The sequence below is a fragment of the Pocillopora damicornis genome, chromosome 13 (assembly GCF_964200805.1).
Source record: "Pocillopora damicornis chromosome 13, jaPocDami1.2, whole genome shotgun sequence".
In the NCBI taxonomy this organism is placed as follows: Eukaryota; Metazoa; Cnidaria; class Anthozoa; order Scleractinia; family Pocilloporidae; genus Pocillopora; species Pocillopora damicornis.
In genome coordinates, this window is record NC_142682.1 from 12,955,748 (window position 1) to 12,974,823 (window position 19,076).

Genomic DNA, 19,076 nt, shown 5'->3' on the forward strand with positions numbered 1-19,076 from the left:
ATTTGTATTCTCTGACATAGGCGTTTAGTGCTGCATCAAAATCTGCTGAAATTAGGATGGAGAGGCAGAGGTCAAAGGCGCTTGATGATGAAGAGCTGAGGGGGAGTGAAGGTAACCATCATCACTAAACTGAAAATCATGCAAACAATATCATCCCTTGTGCATGTTTAAAAGCCATTTCTCAATATTCACAATCACCTCAAGCTTCATTTCTACCGTACCAACTCTTTCTTTTTCGCTTTTCTACCCTCCTGTTGTTTTTTCATGGACTTAAACACGATTTTTCTTTTGATCTCCGTGCTTTAAGGATGCGTCCTTAATTATGGCCGGTCAGACAGCACCGTTGAGCAGGTGGATATCATTTTTAATCAGAACTACCCAAACTGATCACTCAGTTTATAAAGTTTGTCCAGTACCCTTGTAGAAGATTTAAATACATTTATGAAAACACGGAAACCATCATTCTTGTTATTATTACTGTTTTCTGTAAGTTATTATCATTATTATCATTATTATTGTAACGAAATACTGTTAGAGGTATGCCGGCATAAATTACCTGGCTATATAGAAGTGGCGCACATATGCGCGTGCAATTGAACTTATCACAATGAACGCGCCACTAATGATTATATAACGATATGCGTATTCGGGATGTAGTCAGTTATTTCTGCGGTCTTTACATGAAACTGCTCGGTTCATGTTGAAGTAATAAATAGGCTCTTTAACCCAAACTTATTGTTACAATTATTATTACTATTTTCGTCAGTATCACTATTATTGTTTTATTGTTTCTTTTTAACATCATCATTATTATTGTCATCGTTCCAGCATTTTCAACTTAACGCTTAATATGATAGATCGTAAGTAAATGCTAGGGAGCACTCCTACTTGAACTTCCCGCTGTTGTTCGGGTCACAGAAGTTCTGTGATTGAGCTTCTCCGTAAGTTTCAGGTCAAGCTTCATAACCCCTTTTCCCGGTTACAAGAGATCGTTGTTTTAATTACAATGCGTAATCGCAGATTATATGTTGGTTTCCTTGTCATGAGAAAACGATAGAACTTGACTATTTTGAGCAACCTCAATTTTTTTTATTCTTTTTACGAAATTAACCACGGTTTGTTCTTTCTTTCAGATTTTATGTCTGTTTCCTTGTCGTGAGACAAACGATAGCTCTTAACTATTTTGAATAGCCTCAATTTTGTTTATTCTCATCACGAAGTTAACAAAATGGCTATTGCTAGACCGCTGTTTGTTGTTTCTTTCCAAGACGAATCACCAAGACGACATGCCCCATTGGCAGCTGTTAACATCGACAGCAGAGTAATTGAACTAGAACTGGAGAAAAATCGCTTGGAGTCGCGTCTGTCTACAGCAGTTAACCAGGAAGAATACCTGGCTTTAAAGGAGACTTTGGAGGACACCAAGAAAATGCAGACCTCTTACAAGGTATAGTTCTCAGTTATGTTAAAAAAAAATAAATAGTATTCCGACCTTGTCAAGAGTAGCCGAGGGTTTCGAACGCCAGTGGTGCGCACAATTCGCGCGTAAACTACCATGCTGTCAGAATTTCTCGCTATGAGAGCAGCTGGATATAACATAAAGCCAACAATTTTTTAGTCAAGTGGAGGAAGTCGTCGATAAGAAAAGGGAAGAAATTAGGCAGTATTGTCTTGTACCGAGAAGCTTGGAGTGGCGAGGAAAAGGAGATAATTTGTTATTTATTTATTTATTTTATTTATTTCACCTATTTTTTTTTTGTTTAAAGGAAGAGTACGTAGCCGCCAGAAGCAGGATCCAAGAACTCGAAGATCAGCTCACGGTCGAAGTTCATAAAAGGTGATGCTCAAGTATTTGGGTGAACCCAATATGGAAGGCTTGAGGTCCGCGTAGGCATACTGCACTCGATTTGACCTTATTTAGTCGAAGGAAAGGTGGAAACGGCAAGCTGATTGATCAGTCTATTACGAAAATAACTCGCGCTTATTCTTTTCAGTTGGAAGCAGCTACAGTAACAATCGTATTGTCTATGATCATGCACGGTTACACCCTAGCCTGCGTATTTGGTGGCCTTTTGGTGCACTTTAGAGCTTTGAGAGGCAAAGGCGCTAGAGCAAAGCACGTTGTTGCAATTGTTGTTGTTCTCGTAACTTCTCGTATCCGCCGACTTTATCTTCATCAAATGGCCGAAAAAGCATCACTTATGCAGGCTAGGTCAACCCTGGTAGTAAATACGTTCAGTCTTTGACTAGTTATTACACTTTCTGTTAAACGTAATTATCAACAGTCCTTTGATGATATTTTCTAATTTTATGCATTGGTATTGATCAACCAAGGAAATATGCAAGAGCCGATTTATCACTAGCCTTTACCCACGCTTCATTAGCGTCGGTCGTGCATTAGAGCTGGTTAGTCGTGGAACTACAACAGTTTAGAGTTATCATCGATTGCCTATTCTTTCTTTGTTACGATCGACTTTTAGAGTCATTCGAGGTCTGTTTTCTGGTTTCTTTTGTACCTTGGTTGGTCCCCTAATTTGCGCCAGCTTTTCGACTGGTCAGGTCCAAATCAAATGAAAGAGTAATCGTTGGTCATCAGTGGCAATTTTCCACGCATCGGACAGTTTGGTATGCTTTGCATGCCATTTTTGATTGTTCTGTCTTTGGTTTTACCACATGCAATTCTAAAAGTCTTTGTTTCTCTTCGGTTTGATGTTAGGAGACATTATAAGTTCTCTATCTCATTCTTTCTGGTAGAGAACAAATGGACGAACAACTCAAGAATATACAGGAACATTGTTTCCGAGAGGTAGAAGAACTGAAGTCAGCTCTGTCGAGAGAACACTTGCTAAAAGCAGAACTTGCTAAAGAACTTGATATCAGAGAAAAGCGGCTGCAAGAGACGACTATTGAAGTACAAGCCTTGGCGAATTTGAAAGCAGGTTTGGAAGGCAGTCTTCAAACCAGCAATGCCCGTGCACATGACAACCAGTTAAAATATGACACAGAAATGAGTTTAATGAAAGAAGAGGTAGACGAACTCACCAAACAGCGGCAGCGATTGGAGGAAGAACTGGAGAATAGATTACAGAAGATTCAAGCTTTGGAAAAAGAAAGGGATCAAGTTAGAGAAACTTACGAGAAGATGCTAGCGGCCTTAAAAAGCGAGTTGAGTGAGTTTATTTTGCGATTCTCGAACGGAAAGAAATAGGAAACAGTAACAATGTTTATTTAGAACCCTGCTGTGTGTTTGTTCTCTATGATGGAAGTTATCGTTTACCCTGTAATTAGGAGATTGCTTAGGGTTAGAACGAGCCCCTATCAATATAGTCACTTGTATGATACTTCGAGCAACCTTTTCTTGATAATTTTTGCTTTAAATTCCATCTTAAAGTTGGAAATTGCAGCTGTACGAATCTCTTCGATGGTATTTCAAAAAAAACATTATTTATCTTAAGTAATGAGGAAAATGTAGCTGGCTAGCGATGACACTCTACTTGGTTGTTTTGGTCGGCTCTTACCGATAGTGCTGCCCGACTCAGGTGTTTTTCTAAACAGCCTTTCGCTCTTTCTGCTAACATTTCTAATCAATATATTTCCTTTCTTCAAAAGATTCCAAGATCGTTAGTATGGCGCAAGAAAAAGCCGCGGTTGCCTCTGAGTTCCGTACGAAAACTAACCAACTCGAGGAGGAGTACGAGGAGGTGAAGGAGGCCTTCGCTAACAAACAGAAATCCATGTTGGAAGAAGCTGAAAGAAACGCCGCAAAAATCCAGGAGGCTTGCGACGCAGAGCGCACAGCTTGGAAAAAGAAATTTGATCAACTGTCAGAGGAAGTGATGAATACGCGAAGCGAAATGTTTGAAAACTCTAAGAGGCATTCAGACGAATTGATCGAAGTTCGAAAGAAAGCGCGAGTAGAAGTAGAAACGCTGGACGAAGAAGTGAGGAAAGCCAGAGAAGACAACGGTCATTTGGAGAATCAGCTTCTGAAATCTAAAAGCATCGTTGCTGAGCTAGAATTGGAAGTCAGTGGTTTCGAGACGACCAAGGAAGAATTGGAATTGGAGCGCAAGAAATGTGTTGAGCTGAGAGGCAAATGCGAGAGTTATGTTATTAGAGTAGAGGAGCTGGAAGCAAGTGTTGATTTGCTAAGGAAAGAAGCAGACACCGAGAAAGATCGAACAAGGAACGAGATACGTCAATTAGAAGAAGCCAAACAAACAGAGATGAACGCTGTGCAAGAGGAGGTTGAAAGCTTGAGGAAGGATTACAACGAATTAGAAACAAAGAGACAACAGGAGTATGAAGCACTCGAAAAATTGCAAAAGGATTACAGTGAGTTGGAAAAGAAAGGGAAAAAACAAATAGACAAGATTATCGAAGAGGAAAAAGAGACAAGAGATGGCTTGATAGTGCGCATAGCTGAGTTGGAAGCTAAATTTGGCGAAAAGGATAAACAAGTTGAAGAACTTGACTTGTTGTTGAAGGAAACGCTGGCGTCGAAAGAGGACGCAGTTAACGAGGTGAAAAATTCTGAAGCTAAGTGGGAAGGCAAAGAGAAGATACTACTGACGAAGATAGAGGAGCTTAAGCGTACTTCTAAAGGAATGAAGGAGACAGAGAAGGCGTTTGCAGAGCTGAAAGATCACATGCTGGAATTACAAGCTGAGAAAAATCAACTGGAGCAGAAAGTCGAGGAGGAAACTCTTATCAACAGACGGCTTGGCACAGAGGTACACTCTATGGAGGCACAGTTGGCTCATGCCGATAAACAAATACGAGAACTTAGACAAACTTCTGCTGAGTCCGAAAGTATTATAGAGTCGCTCAGAAGGAAGGCCACTGACAGGGAAAGAGCGCAAATGTACGCTCGACAACAGTTTTTCGAAGAGGATAGCTCCACTGATTCTGACGAGGGCCCACCATTGAAGCTAGCGGATTTTGCAAGCTCTGTTAAGGGAAGCATGAAAGCGCCTACACTCCCGAGCAATGCTTGTAACCAGCTAAACAAATCTCTCAACACTCTGCACTCGGCCTCAAGTTCAAGCTTGAGGGCTGGAGTTCAGACTCGCGCCAGCCGCCGGCAGAGTGCTATTTACATGCGAGGTAACACCCCGCCTGAAAAGCGCACTACAAACAGTGCTGCATACTTCATCCTGGGAGATGAGCTTGGACCAGAAATGGAAGATGCTGCAGTGGAATATGACTGGAACCGACTAGCCGAGCTGCAGCGTCGGAATGCGTCGTGCCTGCCGCATCTACAGACATCTTACCCGGTAGAAACTCAAATGAACCCTGACTTCTCTGTGCAAGAAGATGTGCTTAAAACGGGAAGAATGTCTTTGGACGCGTCACTGGCCAAATCATTCAACACACGCAAAAGAAAATCGGTGGAAGGTGCGTCTAGTCTGTTTAAACCAAAGAACAGCGAAAGACCGAGTATAGCAAAATCTAAGTCTGCCCCCAGCATTACTCCAGCTAAACAACCACGATCCCAGCGTATCGCCACGGCCATGCAGTCGGCACTTGGATCTCTTCGGTCCCGCTCAAACGAAAATCTTCCCAATGAAGCAGCTCCAGACGAAGGTTCCTCCTCGCGAAGAGAAAGCGTCGCTTACAACATCGAAATATCGCCACCAAAGAAAACGAAGACCTCGATTGCACGGCGTCGCACAATTGCGCGGTCGACTGCGTCAAGTTGCCTGTTAGATGACAGCAGCAAACGCTTCTTAAAGAAGACAAAGTCCCAGAATCTGGTTGCAAGCACAGTTAAAGATAGAAAGCCGCTGAGACCGCGCGACTTGAAAAGAAATGCAAAATAACTCTGCAGAACTTGTAAGGAGAGCAAATATAATTGCACCGTTCGAAAGAGTTAAACCACATATCCAGTACGTGGTAAAAACAAATATGAAGGCTAATTGCATAATAATTTGGAGAGACGTTTGGGAGTTTTCTAAAATTGTTCAAAGAATTAATGAATTATGTTGAGCAATTGGAAAATTCATCACTTTTAATGAACATATGAAAACTGTTTAGTGTACCTTGCATAATCTTGACAAGCACATGTTGTAGCCAACATACGCACTATCTGATTTAAAAGTATTGTAGCTAGATAAAATAGCGAGGTCAGTTTTTCCTCAAGGAAATCAATCTGCATGTATTTAACTGTAGTCATTGTAGTTATAATTGTTGTTTGGAAAATCACGTTTCATTAAGCAGGATAACGTTGACATTTAGCGACTGCAACACATCTTTGAATTTTGACGCATTTTGATTACTTTTAGGAAAACGAAATTGTTAAGACAAGTCGAATCACTTGTCTTTCCGCAAGTTTTACGTAAATGTGAGTGCCATGTTTAGCTTTGCGTGTTCCAGATGAGACTTATAATTTTAATTATCGTGCAGATATTGCATAAGAGGAAACTGGGTTAATGTTTCAAAATAATTTATACAGTTTTGTTTTGACGGTTTGCAAACGAGTTTTAACAGGGATTTTTAATGTAGTAAGGGAAATTTTCATACGTTAGGGCAGGAAATCTGATTCGTTCACATAGTAATACAAATGTTTACACTTATCCTGTTTGCCTTTTTTAAATAGTTAAATTGAGCCCATAGGCACTTTGGAAGTTGGATACTTCTATGAGACATAAAGAAAAAACTCCACATCCATATATGAACAAAGTGAAGCAGAAATAACAGAAAAGTGAACAAAGTTAGTAGCTAGCTCTAAGAGAAGTGGAGTTTTAGAGAGTAATTGGTCGAACACCTGGTCTCCTTCGCAGCCGTTCTCAGACTCGTCACGTAACGCTCCTTCTCAATGAACGTTCGTTGAGCAGGAGTGTTGATGAGTTTGAGAACGGCTCTGAAGGAGAATAGCGAACGCCGAGCGCATAGCCGATTTGAAAATCGGGTACGATTACCCTTGCATGGTGCAACATGTCCTTTTGCGTTTAATGGGGTCTAACAAAATGCGAGAAACGCAGACATGAAGTATTTCATTTCACGAAAAGTACCTTATTTCATACAAAAGACTATTACCCAACCCTCAGAGCCCTCCAAAAGTCTTAATGGAAAGGCTGAGAGGCGTCAACGGATAATGAGACGATGCCACCACTACATTGGGGACTGGTCATCTAATATTTATTTGTTCGCCCGGAGGCCCAGTAGTATTCTTAGGATTCCCCTCTATTGGCAGTCAATTTTATTTCCTTCCCTTTTATACTCTGTTAGAGACGACCGAATCATCCCGAAAACCACGTGATTCATCCCCAAATCCTCCGCGCCCCACTGATCCCAAGCGACAGATAATTTGCATTTTGCAATTTCTTGGCAAATTTTCGTTGTTCTTGTAAATTCTTTTGAGCTTTTCTTGCGTTTTGGTGCTTAACTTTTAGGCCTTTTTTCTTTCAAAACTGAATTGCGAGACCGGTCCACAATTCATTGCGGACCGCTTTACAAGCTCGTCTTCCAGTTCATGCGGAATGGAAAATATTTTTGAATTTAATTGGTGTGTACATAACTCAGGATTTTGCGAGCGTTACTTTAAACTATGCTTACGTTTCCAGTTATATCATTTTACACAGTTAAACTATTTGAACCACTTCAGCTGGTTAGACCATTTAGAGTAGCTGGATCATTTTATCATAGTTGGATCATATTTAACAGTTGGACTATTTTATCTAGCTGGACCATTTTAACCTTTTCAGGCCTTATTGACCGGTTAGGCCATTTTATCTTCATGGACCATTTTATACGGTTGCATCATTTTAGCACGTTGGACCATTTTCAGTCAGTTAAGCTAATTGGACCATTTTATCTATTAGACTATTTCAACCGGTTGGATCATTTTGTCGAGTTCGCCCATTTCAACGGATCCATAACATGACTATAAATTCTTATTGTTTAGGCTATTTTAAAACAGGAAGGTCATTTTAACCCAATTCACCTTTTGGGCATTAGTTTTCACGTGTAGTGTCACGTGACTTTTGATGTAAACAAACCCCGAAAGTTCGGACATTGAGTCGAGCTCGCAGCACATGTGTCTAAATTTCGACTTTGGAAATTTTTCTTAAATAACTACCCACTTCCAAATAAGAAACATTTCTTCGCTCAAAATTGGCATCTTTCTTTTATCGTTTATTTGATCGTGTGTCAAGCAAGTTGTCATTTCGCTGCCGTTGAAGCAGATGCGAAGAATGTTACAGGACGCGTTGTGGCATGGAATAATCGAACTACTGCGTACAGTGATGTATCTGATCAGGCATTTTTGGGCAAGCTCGACTCAATGTCCGAACTTTCGGGTTTGGTTACATCAAAAGTCACGTGACACTATACGTGAAATCTAAAGCCCAAAAGGTAAATACGCGAATTTGTTAATACTGAGGTCAGAATGGACGCTGGGATTGGCCAACCCAGTACCAGGTCCCTAAAGGGACATGTTGTTTCACGCAGCCTCGATCTTTGTTGTTGGTGTGTAAGATGCACAATAAAAAAAGCTTCGCAAATTCTTTTAAAGTTGTATGCTTCTAAACCTTCTTTGTATCCATCCATTGTATCTATCCATTGTATCCATGATCTGCCGAGGAGATCATTGATCTGTGTGGGCAGGTGAAAATGACCGTAGATATCGGTGCAAGGCACAAATTTTAAGGAAAACCTTTCATTTCTATCCCGATTAAGGTAGACCTTTAGGAGCTCAAATGAAAACTGTTTATTCCGAAGATTAATTATATAGGTATAATGTAGACCAGTTGAATAGGTTTAACGTTTTATTTTGGTTAGACCATTTCAAAAACCGAGTGAACAATTTTGATTGGTTGGATCGTTTCTAAAGGTTGGACAAATTTAGCTAGTGAAACCATTTTTACAGGTTAGAACACACATGCTAGTTAGACCATTTGGATTATATCGGTCCGTTTTAAGTGGTTGGACCTCAAGTCTAATTAGACCGTTTTGAGCGGTTGAAATATCTCATCTAGTTAGAACCTGGTATCAGGGTGTCATTATATTTATAAGACCATTTGAAATGGTCAATCTGTTCTAATCAGTTTAAATCATTTCATCTATAGTAATTAGACCATTCAAATGTTTGCAGCTTCTAAACTTTTCTCTTAAGAACATTCACAAAATTTAAACAATTCGGGAATTTAGTTGGTGTCCGCTGAGGTCTTCCTTTCTGGTCACAAATGCTACTCACTACGTTGTCATGTTCAGCGCTCATGCCCATCGATCGACAACTTTTTCAATGTTGCAATTCTTCTTTTCTCAAAATATTGCTTTCAGTTCTTAAAACCAATGGCGCTGATTTGCGTCTATGATGCTTAACTTCGGCTAGTTTTGGACGGCCACTTTTCAAAACGATTAGTGCATTTTCATTCTAAAACACTGATCTCGGCATCCCGCGGTGATTGCACGTTTTAGCATTGTATCTATCATTCGATAAATTCGTCCTCCTCTTTGATGGTTTCTTTTCGCGTGCACATTCAATCTGAACAATGATAGTTCTGGTAACAAGTCGAGTCACTTCAAACAAGTTTCCATGGTTTATTAAAGTCGGACATGATATGCTTCTATCCTCGACTGCCTTATCTTGTTCTCCACGCACGGAGATCCAGCGTTCAAATGCTTCTGCCGCCCAAGACTGTGAGCGCGCAGGGGACCGTTTAGCTATTTCGGTGTTGACAAAATCTTTGATATCCAGAGACACGATGGAGTACCGGTGCCTTTTCGCAAGAAGCTTAGTCTGGCGTACTGGCTGAGTTTTCTGAGGTTTTTTAAATTTCAGCAATTTAACTGCAGCCTTCCTGCATCGTCTGTTCCTATAAAAATAGAGGGCAGGATTCACTAGAGAGTTCACCTGGACGAAAATTTGTGTCCATCGCCAAGTTTGCTTCACTATGAGTGACAAGTTTGCAAAGAGTGAAACGATTAAAGGAACAAACTAGGCAAACACGACAAATGTTAAGAGAAAAGCCGTAAAGGCGATTCTACTTTCGATCCTTGCTTTGTTAAGAGCGTCTACTCGGCGGAATTGACTTCGGTGCTGTTTTCTTATTTGTTTATAAACCATGAAATAAAAATACACCACCAATAAAAAACCAATTAACCAAAGAACGCATATGATGATGTCCGTTACCAAAATGACCTCCAACTGAACACCAGCGGCGTCGAATACGATGTAGAAGGCTGTTGCTGTGATGGCTATAATCCAAGCAATTACCACATCTCTCTTAATGCGTCCTTTTGTAACTATAAACTTGTGCTCCAAACATCTAACTACCGCAACATACCTCTCCCAGGCCATTAAAATCAAGTGATTATATGAAGCGATGAACGTAACGAGCATTGCAAAGAGGTAAATCTTGCGCATCGTACAAGTCACTTGAAACGATACAGTTCTTCGATGATGCAAAGCATCTGTAACGATGGCTAGCGGTGCAGGAACTAAGCCTACTAGTAAATCAGTGGCGGCCAAACTAGTTAGCAGAATGTTTGAGTTTGTCCGTAACTCTCTCGTCTTCAATACTGTTACGATCACTAAAATGTTCAAAAGAATTGTACCTGGACACGAAATGGCTCCAACAATGAAGGCAAGGTAAAGGGAAATTGATACCTCTCCTTTTGATACATGAATCTGCGCAGCACCTGGACATGGGAACACGGGTCGGGAGGAATTAAGGAGCGAATCTTCAGAGAAACCTCCATTCATTTTGATGAACCTTATTAAACGGCTGTGGACGTGTACCTTGTAACGTACGGCTCAAGAACTCGTCGCTCTTCAAGTTGTGCGAAATTGATTTTTCCTTCCAGAGAATTGTTTCCGTTGACGTAGATCACAGATGTGGGGGAGAATTTCTTCACACAAAAATCTCTGTTTATGACTGTTATGATGAGATGTTATTTCTTTTAGCTATTCATTGAGAGATCTTTTCTTTTGTTCTTGCTCAAAAATGGGTTCATTATGATGAGGAAGTTAGCCGAAATCGAAAGAGCACGGATCTGGGAAGAATATCAAAGCATCATCAAATCAATAAATCTGAACCAAATTAATAAGATCGATATCCTCATATGAAAATTCAATTCACTTAAATCAGAATACATTCTTTGAATACGAGAAGCTCTTAATCTGACTTATTAAGTTTAACCAATACTGAGACACGAATCTTGTTTTGAAACTTTTTTTTCTCTCTCTCTCTGTCTCCTCCTCTGTCTCTCCCTCTTTCTAAATGAGCCTTTTTGTGGATGCGATTTCCGTTCCGGTCTTTTAAGAAAGTTTTCAAACAAAAAGCCTTCCGATTCTCAGTCAAGTAGTTGCAGATTAACTTTTTCTGATTTTTTCCATGGGGTTAGACAGAAAACGTCCATACGAGATTTATTTATAGGTTTAAAAGTATGGGAGAAACGATTGCTGTAGACAACAACATTTCAGCTGATGTACTGTAAAATATACTAATGAATCTCGTCACATCTCATCAATATCCAGGTCTCCTATGGTTTTACGGTGTTGATTATACGTTTTCAATGGATTTACACGACAAAGCGACCTCAGCCCTCAGTTTGCGGCCAAAATTATTTTTCTTCTTTTTTGTCGAAGACGACCATGACAGAAAAATTAAATTTTGATTACATTTCTCAGGAGTTTACCTTGGTTTTGACACCAATTGCGAATGATACTAGAGTTCGTAAATATATTATTGGCACGGAAACTTAGTGGCAACTACACTTGTCCTTATCAAATATTCAAAATAAAAAATCGTAGCTTAATTAGGCAAATGCTTAGTGCAAGTTTCGTTGCATTCAATAATGACAAGCCCAGATGATTTGGACGTTATTTAGAGGGTCTCAATGGGGTTAACCGTTTGGCGTAAAAAAGGCCAAAAAATTTAGCTGTTAGACGTAAAAATTGACAAATTTTAATCGTTAGCCGTAAAAAGAGTTAACCGTAAAAATATGTCTGGTGGAAACAATGGAAAGGTGTTAACCGTTAGCCGTATTTTGGCCAAAATTTTAATCGTTAGCCGTAAAAGCCATCACCCAATTGAGACCCTCTATTTAGACACATCTAAGATTTCCAACTGAAGGATCTGAAGCTTGCTGTCCCAGAACATTAAAGTCAGTTTTCCAGCCTACATAGAATAGAGAATTCGTTATAACGAAAGGCCAATGCTCCAACTGTCAGCTTTAAAATCTCTCTCCGGTGGCTAATTTACCAAATTCTCTTTCAATTACGAGAAGGTCTCAACTAGGTGCTGGCTCTGGCGGCTAACGTTTAAAATTTGGCCATTTTACGGCTTCATATATAACCATTAATTAATTTCCGTTACGATTTAAAGAGAAAATTTTTTACGCTTCACAGTTTTTACGACTCACGGTTAAATTTGTCAATTTTTATGTCTTACGGCTGAATTTTTTTTTTGACGTTTTATGGCTAACGGTTAACCCTATAAACCCTTTAACTCCCAAGATCTGATTGTTAATTCTCCCCTCTAGCTGCTACACATTTCCTTATAAATTGATAACGAGAATTTGGTGTTCAATCAAGGTGATATCTTGTACCTGATGAGTTTGAGTATTTTCACTACCTGTTTGCAGGATAATGTATGGATATTATAAGGAGAAGTTACATGTCAATCACTTCTGGGAGTTAAAGGGTTAAGACTCTAAGACTCTGACATGCTCCAAGGAAGGGACAACGCTCCAAACGTTAGCTGTAGAATAATTTACTTTGGCCAATTCGCATCATCACACCATTATTTTTTGATAAAAACAAATTATCTTTCAACTGATAAGTTTGTTTGGGACGGAAACGTGACTTAGCGCCAATGTCCAACTATGGTAAAGCAAATTTGCATAGCTTTATCATGGCGTTACAATTTCACCCGTGTTTTTGGAGTGGAAGAATTGTGGGGAGACATGAGCGTGATATCGAACTAACAATGTAGCTAACAACCATAAATATCAAATTGAGCCGACGGCTATGCTTGCAGGATCCCTTGCTGTTCAAAAAGACGGCCCCAAAATTAAGAAAACATTCCACTAGCTTCAAAATCCTGGCTTCTGGAACAGACAATTGGTTATTTGCAAAGTCTAACTGATAACCAAGCCAAACTCCGGATTAAAAAGACTGCCAGCCAGACTTTTGTCGGTTAATGCAAAACCCCACTAAAGCCAAGTCCGATTGATACTGCTAAATTCTGAACAGGATTTTGAAACCGCGGGACCTCCAATTTCGTTGTCTGAAAATAGGATATTTAGGCGACCGCAACTCCTCTAAAATTTCACAAGAAACCCCACAACTTGGTAAATATGTACGGTGAGCCAAAAGGTAATAAAAAAAGAGCAAAAAAATATTTGACCGATATTCCCACACGCCTGGAAAATCCAAGATGTTGAATGGTCCTAAATTTAATGCGTTTTTTTCTTTTTTACATGTAATGATATGATATGCATGTATATGATATATAGTCTAGTAGAAACCTCTATCACTATCGGCGAACAATAGTTCTGCTCCGATACGAAAAGCGAAGAAATTTTTCTTTTTTTCGTAACGGCAAAAGGGACTTGTCACTTTTGGACATTAAAACAGCTTGAAAAAAACCCTTCAATTACAAAAGCAGTCTCCCTAGCTTTCGGAAAGAACTAGAGTAAAGAGATTGATAACGAATGAGGGATTTCGGTACTGGAAAATCTGATATACGCTTCGTAAAGGTTTCATTGTTTTTGTTAAAGGGTAAGACGCTATCAGCTGGTTAAATCGCTATCCGCTGGATGGTATAGTACGTTTTGTGAACACTGTTCGCTGGATAGCGGTTTATCCATTGGATAGCGTTATCCGCTTTTGCTTAATCGCATCCAAACGAGCCCTTACAAAGCAACCGTCGAAGGAACCCAACGTACGTTTACGAAATCGGTTCTGCTATCTATAACAGCTCTTCGCAATCTTCTTATTTGTTTATCGGGGTTGTTGGGGAAACAATGATTTTTTTGTGACATCAAAAGTCAGTTTATTGATGCTGCTGTTGATGCAGCTTCCATTTGTCAAGTTTTGTTAAATTTAATCAATTCTGAAATAATTTGTGAATTTTATCTGATTTGACTGATTTAGGATTAAACTATCTCCTTAGTTAAGAACTCCATGACCACTATTGACGGTTTGCCATACTCGCTGAAATGAACACAATAACCTTGCGCAAATGTATCCCAATTGTTGGTTATCGGGAGGACAGGTCTCTTAAAGATTTCGGCTCCAGTTAGAGCACAACTTCCTTCACTTCAATTACACAACAGCATTTTAGGAGTTATATACTGTAAGGACTACAACACAACGCCAAGCACGTATGTCTTATCTAATGGATCTCAAGCTTATTTTAACACTTCACGTAAATCAGTTTCTGATCAACATGGAAAAGAGAATCTTTGCTTTGTTAAGGGGGTTACTGATTGTGCCGTCAAAAGAGACCGCGTCAAAAATTGTTCGAACTGGCCGTATGCGATCATTTGAATCTTCTCATCGATCTTTATCCAACGTAATCGTTGTATTATTCTCCTCTCCTCCTCCCCTCCTCCCCTCCCCCCCTCCCCCCCCTTGCTCCAAGCACGATTTTTATATACATTTTACAAGGCCACAAACTGGTGTTGGTGAGGGGGGGGGGGAGGATTTGTCATTATTTTGATACCGAACTCCCTCCAGCTTCAATAAACACTCTATTGTGTACAGTCAGCCGTTCTTTTGGTCCAAACGTCCAATATCTTACAGGGAAAGTGATATAGGCTCTCAAATACCATTTTGCAGTTTGGAACGGAAACGATACTTAGCACTAATGTTCCACAATACTTAAGTATAAAGGGTGTTTTTACATGGCATTATTATTTTTCCCGTATTTATACGATTATTTTTTTGGGGGGGGGGCGGAGTGGAGAAACGTATTGAAAGAGGAGAAACGGCAACGGGGTTTAATTTTTTCACCCGCTGCAATGGCAACGATCCAATGAATTTACATGGCAGCAATTTTTGATGTGCCTTATTGAAATTAGCAGGTAATTTTCAGTCTCTCGTACTTGTAACTGATTTTCACTTAACTGAAATAGTAAGCTTCCTATATATGTTTCACTTAATATAATGTTTCCGGAAAACCAGCTGAGGTAAAATATGTTTAATATCGCTTTGTAATGTTTCTTGCACTGTCGAAAAAACACATCTTTATTTTTCTGCGCATATTACGATGTACGGATTTTTAAATGGTATCTTTGATTTCCTCAGAATCATATTTACAAAAGCCTGCTAATAAATAAAAGAAGGACAGAAAATAACTGAAAATGATAGACATAGTAAGTTTTCGCCTTTTTTTCGAGTTGAATGTGTAATTTTCTGGTAATTTGAGCCCACGCATGCAGATGTTACAACATCTCGCCGGACCAATGCGAAGTAAGTTCTTTAGAATGAGCAAATTAGCTTGGAACTTGAATAACACATAATTGCTTTTTCTTAACATTTCTCGCTGAATACCGTCAAAAAGTTGGATTCGGTTTTCTTTGTGTGGGTAATGAATGATATCCCAAACAATTGTGATGGTAATTAGATGCGCTGGAGAAATCTGCTTTATACGAACTCTCACCCAAAAAATTTATTTCAGCGAAATGCGATTAATAGTATTTTCATCAACATACATTTTTTAAGAGTTGTCTTAAAAGTCAAACATAGATGTCTTTTCATTTTCTAAATATCAAATATCTGTTCAATTAATTCAATCGAGATGTCTTTTTTCATTGGTGGAATTTTCATCAAACATAGACATCGTTGGTCAAAGTCTTAAATCGTTTTCCACGTTTTCATCAAGATGTCGTTTTACCAATCTCGGCGAATTTTTAAGCGCGCGAAGAATATCGAAAAAAGATTTAGGAATTAGATAAGCACGCATAATGTTTCAATGAAATGTATTCGAAACCAGCTTTCAAAGGTGTTAAAGATCCCAAAACTTGCCAATTATTCTGAGTTATATTAAAAACAAAATGGATGTCATGATAAACTGTGAGGAAAAAATTATGATAAAAGAATTGCATAGGTGTCTGGAATGAAAATTAATGACAATTTTTTTCATGTTCATTGTCAAGACGGTGGTGTTGACAGAGGGTTTCAGTTGTCTGGTAACTAATTTAACCAAAATTCATACGATCGTGAAGCAGTGTTAATTAAAAGACCTTGTGGATCAGGTGAGTTTGATTTTGATTCTGGTATTGTTTAGTTTAATACAAGCATCCAATTCAAAGAGCACGAGGTGATAACGGGGAAGCTGATTGTCTGATTGAATGTCTTTTGCCGCTTTGTCACCGTTTTGGTAACTTGTGACACCCTTTAGCGAACTGAGATTATTGATACCATTTGGTTCTAGTTATCTGACAAATTGGTGTCCCTCTCGAGTAAACGATCCGCAAGTGGCTGAGAGCAAATATGACAGTTCCCACGATTTTGCATAAATAAACTGACTCGAAAACATATCACGTTCACACAGTTCGTTTTTGTGGAGCTATAAACTTTTGTTTTAACTTATTGAAATTTTGTTTCAACTTTTTCCGCAATTGGTGGAAAAGTTGAAGTGGTGTTTCTTTTAAATTTTTAATAACCAGCTATGAGGCGAGACTTCACTGATTATTTTTTAACATATTCTACAGTCTACAGCGGCATCGTCGACAGAACACCATGAAGGTAGTAAAAGAGTTTTGTAACGATATTTCCAAGTACTATCCCGACACGAACGACTTTTATAGCTGGTACATCGCGCTTTGTGTAATCAACGGAATTTTGGCTCTCTCTGCAATATTTGGCAATACGATTATCATCTGTGCCCTAACAAAGACAACTTGTGCCTTATCTCCTTCGCAAATACTGCTGCTTGGTTTGGCTTTCTCCGATCTAGGTGTTGGCTTAGTCGTACAGCCCTTGTACATCTCCGTGATATTTAAGATGCTCCTAAGTGATTCTGCTTCTCCGGATGACTCCGAGTGCAAAACCAAGATTGCTTTTCTGGTTGTAGGAACTTTTCTTGCCGGCGTTTCATTCTTCATCGTTTCCGCGATCAGTTTTGATCGTTTCCTCGCTATCAGCCTGCATCTTCGTTACAGGGAAATTGTTACAGAAAGGAGAGTAGGCATTACTCTGACCGTACTATGGACGCTCAGCGCGGTTGCAGCTCTCGGTTACCTGTTCATGGGAGATGTTAACCGAGAGGCAGTGTCCAGCACATTTGCGGTAATATTTTTCATGACAACCACCATAACTTTTGTAAGAATCTACCTCATTGTCCGCAAACATCGTTTGCAAATAAAATCTCAAGAACAAACGGCAAGTGAAAATTGCAAAGAATTAGCGCTAAGCAAAAGAAAGCTTAAATCGGCCGTCAACATCTTGTATGTTTACATCGTGTTCACCGCTTGTTATCTTCCCTATACAGGTACAATGCTGATCATAGTAACGTCTGAGCACGTATTATTTCTGAAAGGAATGTTTCAGTTTTCACTGACATTAGCATTTTTGAATTCGTCTTTGAATCCCATCTTATACTGCTGGCGGATGAGAGAGATACGGAGATATGTTTTACAAATTCTCGAGAAATTCCTGCCATGTTTACAAATGGATCAAGGTACTGAAATCCCAAAGGAGAAGAAATTATCAATTCTCAGCTCCTCTCATTTCAAAAAAGACCAGTCTACAAATACTCGTGCAAATCAAGTTAACTAAACGAAGCATTCGTCATCAACTGATCAAAGAGGATTTTTGAGAGGCACTTATTCGACAAATAGACATTTTTCACCGATAGACTCGATGTCGATATGGAAAATTGGAAAAAATCTTCAAATTGGACAGATGCTTCATCGAAGGACATAGGAGGAGTTTACTTCATTTTAAGTGTTTATAGCGCACGGGGTTACATTTAGATGACGTATGTAATTGCCAAATTACAACTTGTCCAACCTAAATGTCTTTCTATTCAGAAAATCTCGTCAAGAGGGCTACGGAAAAGAATGTATCAAAAGAAGAAGCGGTTGTTAAGTGCTGGCTTAACAACCTCATAGCCAGCACTTTTTATCATTTTTCTGTGAAGAAGGAGATTATTACAATTATTCGATCTTAAAACCCGCCACTAGCCTTTGGCAATTTCAGATGAAAGTCATTTGCATAAAACTTATGGTCTGATCAGTAGGAAGTCATCCTCTATCAGTCTTTTGAAAAAATGTCATATGGTGGTGTTTCCGCGAATGCTAATTTGAGCGCTATGTCGGAGGGATGCAGATTAGTTGATGTCGATCAAAAACACCTTCCTTTTTTTTTTTTTCAATTTATTCTTTCTTCTCTTTCGCTGAGGAAATCTGAGTGCTCAGTAAGTTATGATGTACAGTCTTTTGCCCTTTTGCTTGAAACGCAACTTTTTCAATTTGACATCAGATTGTTGAGAAAATCTTCCCTCACGATGTTTCTACCATTTGTTTCCAAACTGGTGATCACCTGTAGCAGTCAAACCGGGCGCTAAAGAAAAAATTTTTCCCCATTGTGATTAATTTTGTTTTGCAAAAATTTCCGAAAGAAAAAAAAAGGTAAGATTCATAAAAAGCTCCGTAGTGCTTATGTAATTTCCTAACCTAGTCTATACGGTCCTTATCATAGTTATAGCCCTTATTTTAGACTTCTCATCTTTTATTAGGGAAAACTCTAACATCATATTGAGATTATTGAAGCAAAACGTAGTTCAGGCTTACATTAGCGACGTTCTCCTTCGAGTTTCATTGAGAACTGTCAAGACCAACAGAACTGCCGTCGGCTTGAAACCTTTACCTTCAAAATTATGAATAAGTGCCGCTCTGGATAAATTCGTTGTTTAGTTGATAAGGAACTCATCAAAGGATGGTGCTTATCTATCAATTTCCTTAATCGTAATTAAGAGCGGCCTTTATCGTTTATCTCTGTTGGAGCAAGTTTTTATCAGGTGGCCTTCGATGGCACCTTCAAAGTGATAAAATCTACCTCCTCTCCCTCCCCCAGACCCCACTGTGCGCGCCCAAGGAATGCCTGGATAGTGATGTGA

General features: G+C 39.2%; 2 protein-coding genes across 2 annotated transcripts in view; both read left to right on the forward strand.

The window, feature by feature from the left end:
* LOC113675127 (uncharacterized) overlaps positions 1-6,575 on the forward strand; it is an 18,728-nt gene extending 12,153 nt beyond the window's left edge. The window contains exons 11-15 of the mRNA XM_027191662.2: positions 21-111; positions 1,269-1,447; positions 1,767-1,837; positions 2,755-3,170; positions 3,610-6,575. Coding sequence (XP_027047463.2) covers positions 21-111; positions 1,269-1,447; positions 1,767-1,837; positions 2,755-3,170; positions 3,610-5,822 — 2,970 coding nt within the window. The 3' untranslated portion in view covers positions 5,823-6,575. The remainder of the gene's footprint in view (positions 1-20; positions 112-1,268; positions 1,448-1,766; positions 1,838-2,754; positions 3,171-3,609) is intronic.
* Positions 6,576-15,795: 9,220 nt separating this feature from the next.
* LOC149035564 (adenosine receptor A3-like) lies at positions 15,796-18,604 on the forward strand. Its single transcript, XM_089192226.1, has 2 exons — positions 15,796-16,209; positions 16,669-18,604. The coding sequence occupies exon 2, from the start codon at positions 16,697-16,699 to the stop codon at positions 17,732-17,734; it is 1,038 nt and encodes a 345-aa protein (XP_089048352.1). The 5' UTR covers positions 15,796-16,209; positions 16,669-16,696; the 3' UTR covers positions 17,735-18,604.
* The last annotated feature ends 472 nt before the right edge of the window (positions 18,605-19,076 follow it).